Raw genomic sequence first — 18,267 nt, 5'->3', positions numbered from 1 at the left:
TTCAATATAATGGCCTTATAGCATCTTTTAATTACAGGAATAGGTTTTTGTCTTTTACTTTCTTTTTTGTTTGTAGAGTACGGTTCTGCGGCCAGTTTCGTGCAGCGTCACACTGTCGCGGAGCTCCACGCCGTGTGCGGTGGGGACAGGCTGCCCGCCTCGTTGCCGCGGGGCGTGTCTGCGACGCAGACCAACACGTGGCTGGACGGGCTCCGGGCCGGCCTCGACTACTACCTGTGGCTCGTCGCGGAGCGACTCGTGACCCCGGAGCACGTGTTTGGGCCCGGGACATCCGCCAGGTGCGCATCGGCACATCCTAGCCAATCTCTCGTAATAGTCGTGTTTACGTACAAGTCCACTGCATAAAAAAAAAAAATGGGTGCGTGTACTTAGGTACGCGCGTGAGAAGTTATATACTTCTTAGCCATCATTAAAAAAATAGTTTTTAATTGCATGCAAATAATTCTCCATGGTAGCGTTATTCTCCATGGTAGCGTTAAACGTTTTAACGCAACCTCTGTTGGATGTCGCATTAGAAGTATAACTTCAAAAAAAAGTAACTTTTGCTTGACCAAGTATTGCATCATTTAGTATCAGTAGAACCTCGATTATCCGTGACCCTTATTAACTAGGCATTCGGTTAACCGGGTTCTCAATTGAAAATTAAACTCTTTTTTTTTTTGTGGGAGTAAACCAAGCCCGAAAAGTTTAATTCTTTAGGGAAGGTACAAGAAAGGCGTAAAACTAAAAACTATGCATTCAAAAAAGAAATGAACGGACAAACAAACTAGAATTGCCTGTGAGAAGAAATACTAGTCCGGATTAAGCTGGATTAATATTACGGAACAACTGCCCTTCCTAAATACCTAAACACACTTGAATTTGATTATCCTTGATTTTCATTTATCCGTGCTGACCTTCCCCCCAATTATCCCGGTTAATTAAGGTTCTACTGTAGACTGATGTGTTTTGTGTAAAGCTATCGTCAACTACACATGTACAGCCAGAGAGAGAGAGAGAGAGAGATAGTCAAAATTAATGGAAAATTTTCGCATGTCTTGGCTTAACTTTCTGTGTGACATGAAACTGGAATTGTTTTGAAAAGAGGCTGCCTTGGAGAATGATGGCGAAGTACACAGGAAGAAGATCAAAGAGGAGGTGGGAAGAGCAGGTAGTTAAAGGAGAGCAGGAGAGAGGAGAATGTAAAAGAATGGAGGAGGATTGGTGGAGGAACAGACGAAAATGGAGGAATTTTACTTTCGTGGAAGCAGTCGATGATTTTGATGATGGTGATGACTTTTCAAACTATAATACCTTATGGTCGTATACTGCCATCTGCTTAGTACCTCACAAGTATATCCTGGTCTTTCGTAGATATCTTTCGAATGGAAACTCATTTCACAAAAACTAAATACTGTAATTACAGAAGCCACAGTGATTCTTCATCATTATTAAAAATAATTCTGAAATATTAAATGTCACATGATTTTAAGCAATTTATTACAAAGGTTTTTAGGATTAAAAAAAAAATGTGCAGGAATCGCACATGCAAAATTGAGAGCATTATACTTAAAAGTTATTTTTAATATTAATCGACAATATTATTTATATGTGTATTTTGATCAATATTCTGGGGTTTTAATCAATTTTTTTATTGTAACTTAACTCTCAATTTGATTCTGGGTATTTAATATAGTAGAGCAATATTGTTTTAGTATTAATCAGAAAAAAAAGAAGGGATAAATATTGTGTATAATTTTTTGCATGATTTTTTTTATTATTATTATTATTTTTTTTTTTTTTGTAACTGAGGGGTTTATTTATTACGTGCTGTTTCAGTTAAGAGTATATCTCAGGTTGTAAGATGGGATGTAACTGTTGGGCTGCAGGTTGTTCCAAGCGGCAGAGTGCTTCGTGGAGCAGGTCAGCGGCGAGACCCTTGGAGACGTCGTCTCGTCCGCGGGGGGCGACGCCGGCCTGGTGTCCGCCGCGGTGGAGGCGTGCTTCGACGAGAAGAAGTGCTCCGTGGTGGTGGGCGCGCTGGACCTCGCGGAGGCCGTGCTGAGGTGCAGCGCGGCCGTCCCGGCGACCGCCCTGGGGTTCCTCTCGTCCCGGGCCTTCTGCGGGCTGGTGGCGTCTTGCGCGCTGCACCCGGTGCTGCTGGGGTTCGACGCCCGCCACCTGCGCCAGCTAGAGGCCCTCCCGGGGCTCGTGGAGCGCCTACTGCAGGCGGCGTGCCGGCACGAGGCCGTGCGCTCGGGGGTGGTGGCAGCCCTGACGGCCCGGTACGCCGCGCTCCGCGGCTCGCTGCTGGTCGACGTGGAGGCGGGCCTGAGGAGCGGCCTCGTCACCGAGCTCCTGACGCAGGTCCTCCGAGGCCTGAGGACGCTCCATTCCTGCCGCTTGCTCCCTCTCCTCGGCAGCGTGAGTACGAATACGCCGGAACAAGCGTGCATTCTTTCATACTTGAACAGCAAATCGTCGGCCTCGTAAGTTCAGATTTTCCCAGTTTTAAATTCCGGATTTGTTTGGTGTATTTTTTTTCGTTTTTTCATAGTGCATATGCTGATAAAACCTCATAAGTCAACTCCACTTAGTCTCTTTTTCTATTCACAAATTATAAAACCTCGTGTCTTTCTCAGTCGAAACCGTGCTCCAAAAGCTCATAAGTTCTCCTGTAAAATTGACTGGAATGGAGTTACGAGGTTTTAGAAGTAAGCTGACGAAATGACTATAACTTCATTTGAAACCATCTAATTAGCATTAATATCATTAGAAACAATGAGAGGTGAAGAGATGAGACTGGAGATTGGCTGGAAGCCTGGAAATATATAGGATGGGGGAAGTGGGATAACCCTGAGAAAACCTATGAGCTCACTGATACTACTTTCCATCTCCGTTTAACTATCTCGTTTTTTTCTCTCTCCTGCTAACTTCGTTAGAGTTTAATTGAAGTAATATCTTCAGTTGTTTGTGAACTGTGAGTTTTTTCTGTTAGTTGTGTTTTTAGTGAGGTTTTATCTCCCTTCATCTCTCCCACCTCTTGCAGAATCTCTCTGGCGAAGAACTTCTGAATGCTGTGGTTGCTTCACTTGTGAAGACCACCGACGGTGTTACCTACATGGTCAGGCTGCCACCAACCACGCAGATGTTCGGAGAGTCTGTGTTGAAGTTGTCTTTCCTGTTGAGCGACCAGGTAATTAGTTCGTTTTTCTTCAGTAAAGAGAAACTATACCCAGGAGGGTGAGCTAGGTGGGTTGATGGTGGAGGAGTAGATCAGTGGTGGAGTTATAGTGGAGTGGAGCAGTGGTAGAATGGTAGTGGTGGAGTGCATTAGTAGTTGAGTTATAGTGAAGATGATCAGTGGTGGAGTTATAGTGGAGTTGATCAGTGGTGGATTTATAGAGGAGTGGATCAGTGTGAAGTGATAGTGGAGGAGTGGATGAGTGGTGAATTTATGATGGAAGATTGGATCAATGGTGGAATGATGGAGCAGTATGATCAGGAGAATGCTGAAGAAACTTTTTGTTCTCATATGTAACACCTGTGATCTTGTACCTAATTGTGTCGAAATCTTCACTCAACGCCACCTCGGTGGGTAGACGCAATTGACCTGACTCGAGAGTGCTTGTGTTTTTCGGACATTTTATTGAAGGCGAAACAATAGGCCTAGCAAGCAGCTTATATTTGAGTCAAATACAAATATTTCATTCATGGTAAAAGCTTAAAATTAACTAAACAGTTAGCAAAAGAAATATGTTTTTGGTAGTTTTGTGTTAGCATTTATGTTCTGGTAATGGTCAAAGCAACAAATAATGGGTTGCAGGTAGGTAGATTAATGCTATAAGGGATAAAACTTTTGTAAAATGTCTAGGCTAACTATGGTCATATTGTAACCATAAGGAATGTCCTGTCATGACAGTATGGCTAGTCATATACAATGGAACTTACCTGTAAAGGATTTTTCTGAATAGTAGACACTTCTTCGTAGTGGACACTTGGTAAATCACTGGCAGAATAACCTGAGCGCTACTGGGGAAATAACTACTTCTCAGTGGACGTTGTAGGAAACGGAGGCGCACATGTACGTGAGCTAATTATCATGCCACCCCACCCCTCCCATTCTCGTCTCGTCACCCTCTGCGGCCTTTGAAAGCTTTCAGTAAGTGTTTGTTCAGGGTTTAGCACAGTTGTTTGTATTTGGTTTTGTGCACATTCTGTATTATCATGTTTCGATAGCTCATCGTGTTCACATCGGACAAGTATCAGAGGTACGAATGGTAAACACTACCTGGCTCTCACGAGTGGGATGTTTTCCTGGGTCGAAGAGGAATGACGTGTACTTGAATTGCTATTTCTAATCCATAAGACTTGTTTCATAAACTCATAAAACTTTTGGGGTCACATTATTTTTGGGTAACAACCATATAGTGAAAGTGTAACAGGTTTTTTATTTTATACATTTTATTTCTAAGATGCAGAATTTTCGAAATACTGTTTAAAATTAAATTATTTTAAAAACGTCAGAAAATTATACTTTTTATTTTTTAGTTTTTACTTTTGTAGTAGCCATGTTTCATTTCATGTTCTTTTTCAATACATGGAGGAATTTAAAAAAGTCTGGGCCAAATATTTTATTGTGATGTTAAAAGTTTTATTTAAATTAGCGTAATGTGTTTTTCCTAATAGTGGGTGTTTCTCAGTAACGACCATGTATTCATTTACTACAGTTGTTGTACGTTATTGGGAAATTCGGCTCTACAAAGGAAGACTAGTTCGTAATCAGTGTTGGTTAAGGGACCAAATGTTTTGTCTAGATAAGTAAGAGACTGTAAAATCCAAATTAAACAAAACAATTAATAATGATTCACTCACAAACAACTCGATTGGCAGCAAGCGTGCAAGATAGCACAACTCACCGCCGTGAAGTTTGAACAACAACTGTTGCTTCTTTGCCGGAAGCTGCAGGGCTACCCACCTCTGCAGGCAGCCAACTTGAAAAACTTGGCGCTCCTAGAAAGCAGCGCGGGAAGTTTGAAATTCAAACGTTTCGAACACTATACACTAAATTAACACACAATACAGCGTAAACTCTTTATAACGTCACTCGATTTAACGACAAACTCCTTAAATCATCCAAATTGCTTGACTTTGTTATGTTTACCTTGTTTTCTATACAATAATACACTCTCTATAGCGTCACGCTCACTCTATTTAACGACAACAATACGGCATTATAAATCATTAAGCAGTACTTTCTAAGTTGCAGATGTTGATAAGAACTGCAGCTGTGTACGTTCTTTTGTATGCTGTTTTGTTGTTGTATTATCTAGCACGTGTTTACTTCAACTGACGTACCGGAGATTCTAAGATTTTTGTCTTTGGTTTTTGCATGATGAAATTGCACATGTTTCCCTCGTTCACTAGACTTTTTTCAAGTAGTTACACATTATCATTTTCGCCGTTGCTTACAGACTTTCAAACTGTAAACATGGCGAGTAAACGAAAATCTTGGTGTATTAATAAGCTCAATAGAATAGTAGAATGATATCTTTTATTTCTCTCCATTTAATGACCACTCTCTATAACGCCGAAAGATGCTCGGTCCGTTAAGTGTCATTATATAGAGTTTACACAGTATTGTATCAAGTGTTTTTGTTTGTTGTATTTAGAGCTGTAGCAAACTGTATGTATTCGTTACTGAGTAACAGGTGCGCCGTCTATATACTAGTAACGAAACGTTACACATGGCTGCATTTCGTTACTCACATTTTTCGTATGTTTCACGCATGCGCGCGCATATTCGATGAATTTACGTTACAAATAACGATGTTTGTTTATTAAGTAAAGTATAATTTGGAAATTTGTCTTCCAAGTTTTTTTACTGTTTATTAAAGGTATTGTGTGTGTAGACAAAGTTTGAGATTGGAACAGAAACAACGTAAGAAAGTATTTTTTACAAAATAGAAATATGTATGTTTTTGTTTTTTATTATCGCAAATTTTCACTTTTTTTTTTATTATCTTAAAAGAGATAATATAATAAAGCCGTTCTAATGAGATTTAATTGTTACTTGGTTAACAAAAACTGTTAATTATCAAATATTTTTAATTGTATATATTCTATTTATTATTGTTTATGCGACGTCATACTGTACGCGTATGCAATACGACTCGATTCATTGCATGTTATGCGGTATCAGAGGTAACGAGTAACGATACGATAGTAATGAGTACTGATTGTTATAGTAACGAATACATACGGGTACGCTTTCTTTCGTTACTTTTACACCTCTAGTTGTATTAGGTTTCTGATTTATCTCGGGGGTTCAAACGTCTCTAACGCCGTGCAACCGAGCTGGCACGCAAACAAGAGGCGGGCGTGGTGTCCAGGTGGATACGCTGGTGCAGTGCGTGCTGGACGAGACACGGGCGGGCGCGGAGGGGGGCGGGGCGGCCTGCTGCCTCGGCGACCACTTCCTCGGCACGTTCCGGGCGGCCGTGCTGGACCGGCTGCTGGGCCGTGCGGGGAGCAGCGCGGCTCTGCTGCTGGCCGGCGCCGTGGGCGACCGCGCGCTCGGCGTCCTCGCGCAGATGCTCCAGCGACTGCCGCGCGTCGGCCGCGACCTCCGGCACCGGTGAGCGCGTACGCCCGCACCCCGAGTCGAGCAGATCTCGTAACAGATAGTGGAATGTTCAGTAACTGGACTTTACTTTTTGACGTAACAACGTCTAATAAATCGATGATCGCCGACTGCACGCACGAAAAAGTGTCCCGTTATGCACATTGTCCCATTACGCTGTGCCCCGTTACGCTCATTGTACGCTTGCGCCGCATCTATCTCTCTTCCACTCGGTTGGAACAACCTTAGATTTGACTTTTTCGAGGCACATTAAACTTGAAACACTACCATTCGTTTCCTACTTTTCCTATCATCGTCCTATCCTTAACAGAATAACACATATTGGAAGAAGTTAAATAGCAAACATGTATAAAAGTTTTAGTTAAAATAATCTCTTCGTTAAAGTAATAAACATATTTGAATTAATGAGTGAAAATAATAGTAAATTTATCAATTAAATTGTAGATTTCATTTCACTCCTTCTATGTATCCATACAAAATAGTGATAATTGAATAAAAATGATTCAATTTCATTCATAAAAGTATGCAATCATTTCATCAATGTTTTGTTATGACGTTGTCACGTTAAACTATCGTCCGTAAACCGACTTTACAGACAACCAATTTTTTTTATCATGCTTATTTTATGGGCAGTTAATTAAGGAAACGGTCATTCACGTAACTGTAATAATTGGAGGTACAGGGACGGCACGAACCCAGTTTTGCCGTGTACACTATTTTTTTTTAATCATTCATTGTTTTAACGTAACTTTACATTCCTCTGCTGGTGTGTCTTACCCATTATGTCAAACATTGGTTATTTAGACCCCATGTTTGTCTGTTTCTTGCACGTTCTTTCAATGCGTTAATGAATGTGGCCATGAAACACCCACTCTGCCTGAGTGTTGCCTGCCGCAGGTTGTGTCTGTAAGGTGGGAGGTGGTTTATTACCCCTTATTTTAGATATATTACCATAAATGAGCAAGATGGCTATATTGTCTCAACTTTCAGGTACCAGTAACTATTTAAATCAAACCGTACGTTCACAAAAATATGTTATGATAGAAATTTAAAAAAAACTGTAAAGATTAAACCCATTACGTTTTCCTTGAATGTTTGGAATTTAGAATAATTCAGAAATGTCATTTTAGACAATAATTGTACGAACAAAAATTTTAAGCAAGAAAACCTTGGGTTGTCACATGTAGGTTTCAAAAATATTTCACGTCTTTAGATGAAACATTTATTATTTATTTATTAATGTTGTAACATGCCCACCAACAGCCGAGGTCTTTAGCGGTGGGTACGACACATATGTACAAGGACAACATATAAACAATACAAACAATATACAAACAAACAAAAAAAAAGTTTAAATTATAACTATTAAGAATAAACCATAGAAAATATAAAACGCATAAAAAAGAAAATACAAAAACATAGACATTATATCAAAAATTACTAATTGCCGACATTGTAATAAATTTTGATAAGAAAATAACAGCTACACTTTAACAGATTAAGATTTATCAATTTTATTGAAATTAGAAATGAGTCGAAAAATTATATCATTCTTTTTATGGTATGTAGATAGGGTAGATGTTAAACGGCTTTTAAATTGGGGAAATAATATTCAGAAATTCAGAAATGATATTGAAAGCTACTCTCGTGGGACACCCACCGTTCAGGGAGTTGAGGTCGCGAAGAAACCGTGTGTATTGAAAGCTACTCTTGTTGGACGCCCACCGTTCAGGGAGTTGAGGTCGCGAAGAAACCGTGCGTATTGAAAGCTACTCTCGTTGGACGCCCACCGTTCAGGGAGTTGAGGTCGCGAAGAAACCGTGCGTATTGAAAGCTACTCTCGTTGGACGCCCACCGTTCAGGGAGTTGAGGTCGCGAAGAAACCGTGCGTATTGAAAGCTACTCTCGTTGGACGCCCACCGTTCAGGGAGTTGAGGTCGCGAAGAAACCGTGCGTATTGAAAGCTACTCTTGTTGGACGCCCACCATCGCGACAAGCACCGTGCGCGGCGCCGTGTTCCCAGCGCCTCGGCCGCGCTGAAGGGGGTCGTGGTGGCCCGCTGGGACGCCGTGCAGGCGTGGGCCGACGCGGGCGGCGCGGAGGGCGCGGCACAGCTGCTCGGGATGCTGGGCGACCTGGCGGCCGGCCTGGAGACGGCCGTGGGCGCGCTGGCGTGCCACTCGGCCGTGGCGAGCTGGGTGGCCGCGCAGGTCGGCTCCCGGCGCCTGCAGCTGCTGCAGAAGGAGCGAGCCCTGTTCCTGCTGCTGTGCCTCACCGGCCCCGACGACGACGACAACCCCCTTCTCAGGTGAGCGGCGGTCCGTTCCGTCACCCGTCACACACACTCCTCACATCCCCCAACCCAACTACCATCCCCTACCTACCCGCACCCCACACACTTACATCCCCCACACACGCTACAAGAAACACTCACCCGTACACACCATCCACACCTTTTTGTAAAGAATCATCGATCCCCCCCTATTGAAGCGGGGGGTTCGGGAGTTCTCCCCCAGGAAAATTTGTATTTCAAGGTGGAAAATGGTGCTATTTAAGCAGTTTTATTATCTAAAATTTGATTACACAGCACTTTCTTTGCCCCCGTTTGCCCCCACTTCAAGGTTTCAGAGGGGGGGCAAAAGACCCTTCCCCCCCTGTTGTTGCACCCCTGACCCCTCATGCGATAGGAATTTTTTTGTAACGCTAAAAAATTGTAGCTTCCTGAAGCAAAGAATTTCACTTCAAATAAAAAAGCACGAACTCTCGTGATTTACTTACGTCACACACACACTCGTACACCGCCGAAGAGGAAAATGAACGGCTGTGTCGGCAGGACGGCCCTGAAGGACTTCAAGGACATGCACGTCCCGCGCCAGACGTCGGAGCTCCCCGCCGGCAGCCTGCGGCGCTCCGGCTTCGTGTCGGCCTTCAGCCGGCTGCTGGAGGCGCTGGAGGGGTCGGGCAGCCGTGTGCTGCTGCTCGGGGTGCTGTCCATGACGGCCGGCGACCAGGCCCACGTCTGCGAGGAGGCCCTGCAGACCACCCTGCGCTACTTCGTCACCAGGTAGCGTCGCCCGTCCGTCTCCAGCAGCACGCTTGCCCAATTACTCCGTGTTACTCAAGTGCCGCGGAATCACAGAAACTCGCAATCACACTGTTCTGACTTGTCATGTATACAGTTTGAGCATGTCTAGTGTAGTGTACACACTTTGAACATTTTTAAACTTCCCGCCCTGCAGGGGCATTGTGGTTGGTAGGTTGGTGCACCTGCGCACAGGAAGAGGACAGTCTTGATAATCAACATGGTGGTGAGTGGTCGTTGGTTACTATCACGACTCGTTTCAATTGAACTATAGTTGCTTACGAATGTTGCATCCGCTAATTATTACAGTCCGCATCTCTTCGTGCAAAGGACACGTTGGCTGTGGGTGTATAGCAGTATACATATTTATTAAATCCTGTTTGGTTTGATCCAATTCATAATATTAAGTGTGCCACGAAAACAAAATTTACCTCAAGGACATTTGAGAAACAAAAGAATGCGAAGGTTGCAGTATCAAAACTAAATCATTGTTAGTTAATTTAGTTTTTTTTTTTTTTTTTTATTAAATTGCTTTTGGACCATTTTTTTTTTTTTTTTTTAACTACTTGTATCCTGTTTGCACGTGTCAGATGTGCCGCGACTTTACGGGCTACATTGCCACGACTTTTTTTTTACAAGCCTAGTATAATTACTTGGTGACTGTCCACTTTAATGATGTGGAAGTTGTGTCTGAAAGGGTTTTTAGTTCACCGACACATATACTGACTCGTTCCTGCGAATAGTGGGCCTATTTATTATATGTGATAAGTAGAGACCTGCAAAATTCGCGGTTTCGATGGCCTTCAGGATAGACTGCACATACCCCGGTACACTCGGGAAAATAACGCAAGTTCATTGGCTACCGTACTTGTAAGTCGTCTCAGCTGGTTTGTCTGCGATTCGATCCTTCTTTGGTTGAGGGTTTATAACTGTTTGAGATTCGTCCAGATGAACAGTAAGCCAATAGCAAAAATTATCTAAGAGGTATATGTGTTTGAATTCTGGCCTATCACCGAATGAATCCGCGAATTTTGCATGTCTCCAGTGATAAGTAACACGATATAGTAAGCTATAAGAAAATTTTGTTTTTAAGTTTCTGTGATTGGTTCATCGGGGGAATTTTTGGGAACTCGCTGTGGAAAAGACATTTGATCCTCGTGGTGTGTGCTGCAGGTTGCCCCCGGAGAAGCAGAGCAGCGCCCTGGAGGTGCCGTACCGTGTGTTCGCCAGCCGGGACTACGACCCCGCCAGCCGGCTCGGCGCAGCGCTCAGGTTCTGCCGCACCATGCTGCAGCACGCCTGCGAGGAGGGCCTGAGGGGCTTCGCGACGGCGCATGCGCGGCAGCTGCGCGAGTGGGTGTCGCAGCCGTGCCTGAGCGCCGCGCGGCCCGAGGCAGACCACCAGCTGGCGGACAGGGTCGGCGCCTGGACCGTGTTCGAGCTGCTGTTCTGCCGGCTGGACCAGTCGGAGCTGGGGTCGCCCGAGTGCCCCGTGACGCGCGCCGCCTTCCCCGGCGCCGAGCTCAGCGGCAAGGAGCTGCTCGTCGAGCTGTGCCGGAGGTGCGTCCGCTTCCCCCCGTCTCCCGGGGCCGACCTCGGGCTCTCCCGTCTCCCGGGGGCGACCTCGGGCCTGTGCGAGCCAGTCAGAGCTCTTTCCAACACTCGCTTCGACCTTGCCAGGAATCTTCGGTTTGAATTGAAACGAAATAAATCAAAGGAAAAAAAACTGAAATGCATTGAAATGTTACCTTACCAGGGCCGGCGCATCCAGACAGGCGAACTAGGCGACCGCCCTGTGCGCCAAGTAGCTGGGGGCGGCGCAGCACAACACATAACAGCTCATATAACATGTTTAACGATTATTGAAACTAGATGGAAATGGATTTTTGTAACTGTTTGGAATGTTTATATTGATATAAGTAATTATTTAAAGTCCACTGTGACCTGATTATGATTTATAATAAGTAAAAAAGTAAAAAAAACACGGGCCTGCTTGCATTTCATTGTTGACAAAATGTTAGGCTTACGTGTTGTATTTTGAGGCAAGGCAAATTTTTTTTGGGGTGTCCCGTGCCGGGGGGGGGGGGGGGGGGAGGTTTGGGGGGTATTAAGGTTTTTCGCCTAGGGCGCCAATTTACCTTGCACTGTACTGTACATTATAGTGTGAAACAACCTAAATTATCGAAAATGAAACAAATGGAAATTAAATACGACATTAACAGAAATAAATCGATAACTTATTCATCGAATAAAATGACTCGATACAATACAAATGAAATTATTTGTACCCAAATGTACTTGAATAAATAAAATGAAGTAAAATTACATGAAACAGCATCGAAAGAAACCAATCATAATGAATTAAAGTATTTTAAATGAGTTGAGATTTAATGAACCAAATGTTTGACTTGTAACGAAATAATTTAAAGTAAAGAACTGAAATGTATGTAAATGTTACCATACTGTACATATCAATGTGAAATAACCGACATAATCTGAAACGATACAAATGGAAATGAAATACAACCACGTAAACCGATAAGCTTCACGTCTTATGTGAAGTTTCGCATTTTGTTGCGAAGCTTTAAAAACATTGAAAGCATAAGATTCGCTCATGAAAATATTTAGTTTATTTTTTTGTTTTGTATATGTTTAGTTTGAATAAAGTTAGTTCCATAAAATAACATCAAAATGTGGCACTCCATTTGCTGTTATTAATGTTCAATATTAATATCATGCATTGTTATTTTATAATTTTTATTGAAAGGTACGGTTTGGAAAGTTCACGTAAGGGTACGCGACGTGGGTTGAAGGTCACGCCAGGATGGGCAAGCCATCCAGCCGACTGATAATAAATTCTTCTCCTGATACGTGGTGTAGTCTTTGTCATATGAAGTATTCAATGGTAGGCTTATAAAGAGAAATGGTGTGACATATTTATCGTTGTGTGTTATTTTACGCATTTATATTACCTAAATAATATTTCTTACTCATTTTGGAACACATTAAGTAAATTAGCCTTGCTATTTATGGAGACTAATGCTTCAGAATACATGATTCCGAATAACACTGACATTTTTAGAAATTCATTATTTGTGCTAAGTAAGGGATTGGTGTACAAAGATAAACTTAAATAAGCCTAGTAAACTTTTACCAGCATTGAATTTTTTAATTTACTATTTTCACTTCATTAATTTTTGTTATTATTTTTACCCTCGAATCCCGAATCTTTAGAATACTGGAGATTTGGTGGGATTCGAGTATTCGACAGGCCCATCCCTTGCTTCAATACAAGAGTGTGTTGTAGAATACATCTTTACAAGCATTTAGTGATCATTTAACACAGCCAATCACATTCTTACAAGCACAAAATCACTAAACATGTTGATAATTGGGCCAACGCACAAAGAACAAATTTTTAAATACAAAAAAAAAAAAATTTTTACTAAAACACTTTTTATCGTAAACTATTCCAGATCAGCCAGATTTTCGTATTAACTTGGTTCAGCTGTAGAAGATTTTTTTTTTTTTAACGGCCTTAATTTTGTTGGCTACTTGTGTTCGCAGAGCGTCCAGCGTCCGTCAAGAAACCGTGCCGGCCTCATTGACAGACCAGGCGGAGTTGACGGAGCTCTTCCGCAAGTACCAGTGCGCGACGTACAATGCCCTCATCTCCATCATCAGCAACAGCAAGCGCACGCCGGGCGATCTCAAGTTCTACCACACGTTTCTGTTCTCGGAAACCAGGGGCAGAGATAAGGTCTGTTCGCAGTCACGTGAAACGTTACAAGCTCCAAAAGCGTTTATGTAATTTCGGCAATTGTAAACATCTTTCCAATCTCTAGTAAAATAACCTTACTGGAACCCCAATCCCTGCATGCTTTCATTAGCATTTACGTTATCATAGATGCATGCATGTTAGTTATGTAAAACATTCTGCACGAAATGTACAGCTTGAAACAATCACGACGCTACGTCTTTCAACCAAATCCTTCCACAGCTATAGACGATATATCTCTCGCGAGGAGAGTATAGTTTTACTGTGTGTGTGTGTGTTATTGTAGTATTGGCCTTAGCTTTAAAAATAGTAAATATTGGCCCCAATTGTGAAAACAAGTGTGGAAATAACAGTGCCATTCAAATTCACTGCTTAGTGATAATATTGCAATTTGTCGACAATAAACATCTTTGTAGTATCTATTTGCTGCATATTATTGAGACTTTTTTTTTTTTTTTTTTTTTTAAACTTTTTTCATGTACTAGTAAAACTATATACAGAGGCTGCTACTTGTAGAAAAAAGAGCACATAAAAAGGAAACAAACTTTTGTGCATAAGAATGGTCACATGCAGCATTAGGCTGGTTAAGACTTTGTCCCTGGAGTTGTTTTTAAATGGTCATAGCTTGGAATGTATAAATATTCAGGTGTAACAATTCGGTCTAATAAAGTTAAGATTTTAGATACATTAAGAACCTTGTTATAACATTTTTTAGGGAGCAATTGGTGACTGCGGGGGGGGGGGGGGGGGGGGGGGGGGGGGCAAAAAAAAAAACATTATTAGTAGGAAAACATTATAAGCAGGAAATATCAATTTAGCACTTGTCAGTAGTCAGTATTTGAAAATTTTACCAATGGACTCATCAAGCTGTGTAAGTAAATATAATGTTAAAACACTGTGGGCACACTTGATGCTTGAATTTGGTTAACCAAGCATACAATTTTTCTTAAAATTCATCAGGCTTTCGGCTTTGTCTTTAAAGACACACTGCCCATGTATGTAAAATTGACTCATGACTCGCGTCAATGTTTAGTGTGGAATTGTGTGTGTCCAATTCCTTCACCACATAAACATGTGTTTTTTGGGGTTCCTAGCTGCAAATTAAATTAGGTAATTCAATTCTATCAGCAATAGAAAACACTTTTGTTTTGCCATCGCGGTATAGTTGGCAAACTGAAAAAATATATGTAAATGAAAAGGGAGGATTTTTTTTTTTCATTACAAGGATGCCAACAGACATATGACTGCAAACGTTACGTACCTTCGATATATTGACTTCACAGCGTTAGCCAGCACTAACATGTAGCGCTAGTGTTCTGGCACACTTAACATTATGTTTTTGCATACAGTCCTGTTTGAACAATCTACATCTATGGTAGAGAAATTATTGTAAATGGTTAAGTCCACTGTATCATATGTTAAACTTCACAGATAAGTGTTGGAATAGTTAGGTTTTTTAAAATAAATATTAAATTTAAAAAAGCAAACATTATAATGCACCATTCATGAAACTGTATGAACAGGAAATATAAATTGTTCTTATGGGGGAAATGTTGGGACTTAAAAATCGTGAGTTATAAGCAGGAGCATTATAACAGAATTCTACTGAAATAAAGTTATAGATTTAATTATTACAAGGAACCTCCCACGCTCTAATTGGACACCTCTGGTAGACCGTAGGGCCTATCTTGATGCTCTTTTTGTTCATAATTGTTACATTCATAAATTCAGATGCCCTTATCTTCTTGAAAATACTGCCTTAAGAATTCCTCAATTCAATTCCCGCTTACGCTCTACTCTGTGTACTCTTATTACTAATAATGATATTATTTATAGACTTATAACAAATTACAATAATATATATTTGAATTCCAACAGTGTTTATTTATATATATTCTGATTTATGTCTGTCATAGCTATATTATTTTTCCTTCAATATCTCTTAACATTTAATAATTTGATTTTACCTGTATTAATTATGTTTGTATTTGTTTTTTATTTTTGTTAATGACCTAGTTGTTATTGTTCTTATTTCTATATATCTTTGTATTGTTTATGTACAGTACACTCCCTATTTAACGCGGTTGTCGGGGGACATAACTTTTACCCGCGTTGTTGCATAACCGCGATGTTTCGATGTGACCAAGGTCAAAAGGCATAAAAAACCGCCTATGTTCTAATAGGTCGGCAAGCACGCCTTTGTGCGGACTTTGCATCCGCAGTTTTCACTAAACACGGGTGAAAAAATAAAAATAATACATTTTAAAGATAAATATTAAATGTTGAATTGTTTTTATTTTTCCGCGTGCCGCGCACAGTTTGTCACACGGCCTACGAGCGCGCCACACGCCGCCATACACACGTGCGGCACACAAGCTGCTGCTGCCAGTCTCGTGGTGTTAGCCACAGTATCTGCTTCGTCAGTGTCCGTAACAAAGTAAGTGCAGTGTGTGCGGTTACACACGATTCTGTGGTCAAAGTCTTCTAAAAAGAAAGGCCGTAGTGATACTTCAAACCGAATATGAATCGCAAAGTACCGAGTTTGATTGACAAAATAAAAATTCTAGATTTACTTACAGATAGCTTGTCTTTTGTAGAAGCAGGCCGCAGATACAGGAAAAAAAACGATTCTAGCATTCGTACAATAAAAAATAAAGAATCGTCTATCGTGTCAAGTGGTTAAACTTTATTATCCATGCTTACAGTAAATTATAAATGGTCACATGTGGGAAACAAAAATTGCGCCAATTTAATTTTAGCGCAATCAGTGACGCCGTATTAAAAACCGTGTTAAACTTTGTCTTTACTTATTTCACCAAACGCTGTGTCGAGTTGCTGAGTGTGTGTGGCTCGGATCGGCAAGTGTTATATTCCCCAGCCTCTGTTTAAAGGTCGGGAGACCGTTACACATAAACATTTCCGGGACTTGTTTACTACCTCACAGAAAAGGTGGTACAGTATGGTTCACGTAAGTATTGGACCACTGGGAATTCCTGGGCAAAGATTAAAAATACGCTAGCCGATTTACTTTACTATTTAATGTTAAAACATTATACCAAAGTAAAAAGATGAACTTGTATAATACAATGAATTACCCAATAATATTACGTCTGTAGGTTTAAGTTGTAACAAAACATTTATATACAGATGTCCAGTAAAGTACCAATTAAGATTCTGGAGTGGAATTTTAAACACCGGACTACCTGATTTGGCCTTGTACGCAGCGACGCTGCTCAGTCAAGTGACTCATGTCTGCCTGTGTGCTGCGTGAACACATTCCCTCCCCCACTCCCCCTCGTGTTTCTGCCCGCTCTAATCTCTACCTCTCCATATTCTCGGCTCGCCTCTCCCTACCCCGCGCTTCCCGACAACCAAGCCTATCCAACATCAATCCCCAGCCGAGTCACGCTGGATGTCGCTGGACGGTGGGCTTTATCAGGTCCCCTGTCCAATGCTTCATTTGTGAGATAAAGCGACGTTAAGAACTAGTGTTTCAGAAAATATCACTGGGCTGGACTGGACCATAATTTGAAAACCCTACAAGATAGAGGAATAATGTACGGAGATATCTTGTTTAGAATTTTACTGCGGACATTTTCTACGCCTAGGCTTTTTTCTGCCCGATGCTTAGTTTGTTAGTTACAACGCAAAATTATTCTAATCGGCTGTCAACCATTTATTCCATTATTATTATTTATTTCTGACTGGGGGACATGGTTTGACCCGCGATATACCCGATTCCGCGATCAATCGAGGCGCGATATACCGGGAGTTTACTGTATTTGTGTTTCTGTGTTGTTATAAGCTTCTTTTTTTTTTGTTTTCTGTATTTTGGATTTTTTTTTTCGTGCCCACCATAAAAGTGTTTTAGCTGTCGGTGGGCATGTCACAAATACAAATAAATAAATAAAAAAATAAATAAAAAATAAAATTATAATGTTTCCTAAAACAGTAATTTTTTTGTAATTTTTTTTTAAATTCCTGGTGATTTTGTCAAACATTTATCGGTCGAGATGAACATTTACGTGCTGTTTGATTATATATGTTACTGGACAGTTGTTAGTTGCGTTCGGTGTCGTGTGTTTCAAACGTTCGTGCACTCGTTAGTTCGGGTGTGTCAGTTTGTTGTTTCCTGCCGCAGCTGCTGTGGAGCAAGATAGTGGACTACTCGCACGACACGGCCTTCTCCATGGACTGGGAGGAGATCCCCGCCCGCAGGAAGAAGCTGGTGGCCATACGGCGCTCCAACGCGGGCGCCGCGCCAGGGGGTGGGGAGGGGGGCGTGGCCTACCCGGCGACGGGCACGCAGATGCTGTTCGACAGCACGCTGCGGGAGGACGTGACCGGCTTCGACTTCACCCTGTCCGTGCTGGAGTCGCGGCAGGCCCTGCCGGCGCCCGGAGGGGCAGACGCCCTGGAGGTGCTCCTGGAGATGGACCGCATCAACGAGCACGAGTGCATGCCCTCGCTGTGCGGCCTGGTGCGACACCTCGTCGAGCACGGCATATCCCCTCCCCCCGGTGAGCCTGCGCCGTGCACACGGCACTCAGCCCGCGTCCTGTAGCGCTGTCCGTGATCACGCTCTTGGTACGCGGTGAACTGCAATGAAGCCGGAATAACGCAGAAAAGCCCGTCAATACACCATGTAACAACGAAGTTCCAGTTAACACACCACAAACCACCAAAATGCAATCAAAATCATGAAATTATTCTGGATTTTCAATCAAAACTTAACTCTACTGCCAAATACTTTTTATTATAAAT

The 18,267-nt window shown here is 42.0% G+C and overlaps 1 protein-coding gene across 2 annotated transcripts in view; it reads left to right on the top strand.

Moving 5' to 3' along the window:
• Nucleotides 1–18,267, top strand: part of LOC134539470 (DNA-dependent protein kinase catalytic subunit-like) — a 99,077-nt gene that overhangs the window by 37,030 nt on the left and 43,780 nt on the right. For both annotated transcript variants that reach the window (XM_063381532.1, XM_063381531.1), the window contains exons 20-28: nucleotides 77–299; nucleotides 1,890–2,424; nucleotides 3,050–3,196; nucleotides 6,393–6,637; nucleotides 8,667–8,951; nucleotides 9,477–9,707; nucleotides 10,899–11,285; nucleotides 13,293–13,485; nucleotides 17,645–18,023. In XM_063381532.1, the coding sequence (XP_063237602.1) occupies nucleotides 77–299; nucleotides 1,890–2,424; nucleotides 3,050–3,196; nucleotides 6,393–6,637; nucleotides 8,667–8,951; nucleotides 9,477–9,707; nucleotides 10,899–11,285; nucleotides 13,293–13,485; nucleotides 17,645–18,023 (2,625 nt within the window). The remainder of the gene's footprint in view (nucleotides 1–76; nucleotides 300–1,889; nucleotides 2,425–3,049; nucleotides 3,197–6,392; nucleotides 6,638–8,666; nucleotides 8,952–9,476; nucleotides 9,708–10,898; nucleotides 11,286–13,292; nucleotides 13,486–17,644; nucleotides 18,024–18,267) is intronic.

The sequence above is a fragment of the Bacillus rossius genome, chromosome 15 (assembly GCF_032445375.1).
Source record: "Bacillus rossius redtenbacheri isolate Brsri chromosome 15, Brsri_v3, whole genome shotgun sequence".
Lineage (NCBI taxonomy): Eukaryota > Metazoa > Arthropoda > Insecta > Phasmatodea > Bacillidae > Bacillus > Bacillus rossius.
The sequence above is the reverse complement of the archived record's forward strand: the minus strand, read 5'-3'. Positions and strand labels throughout refer to the sequence as shown.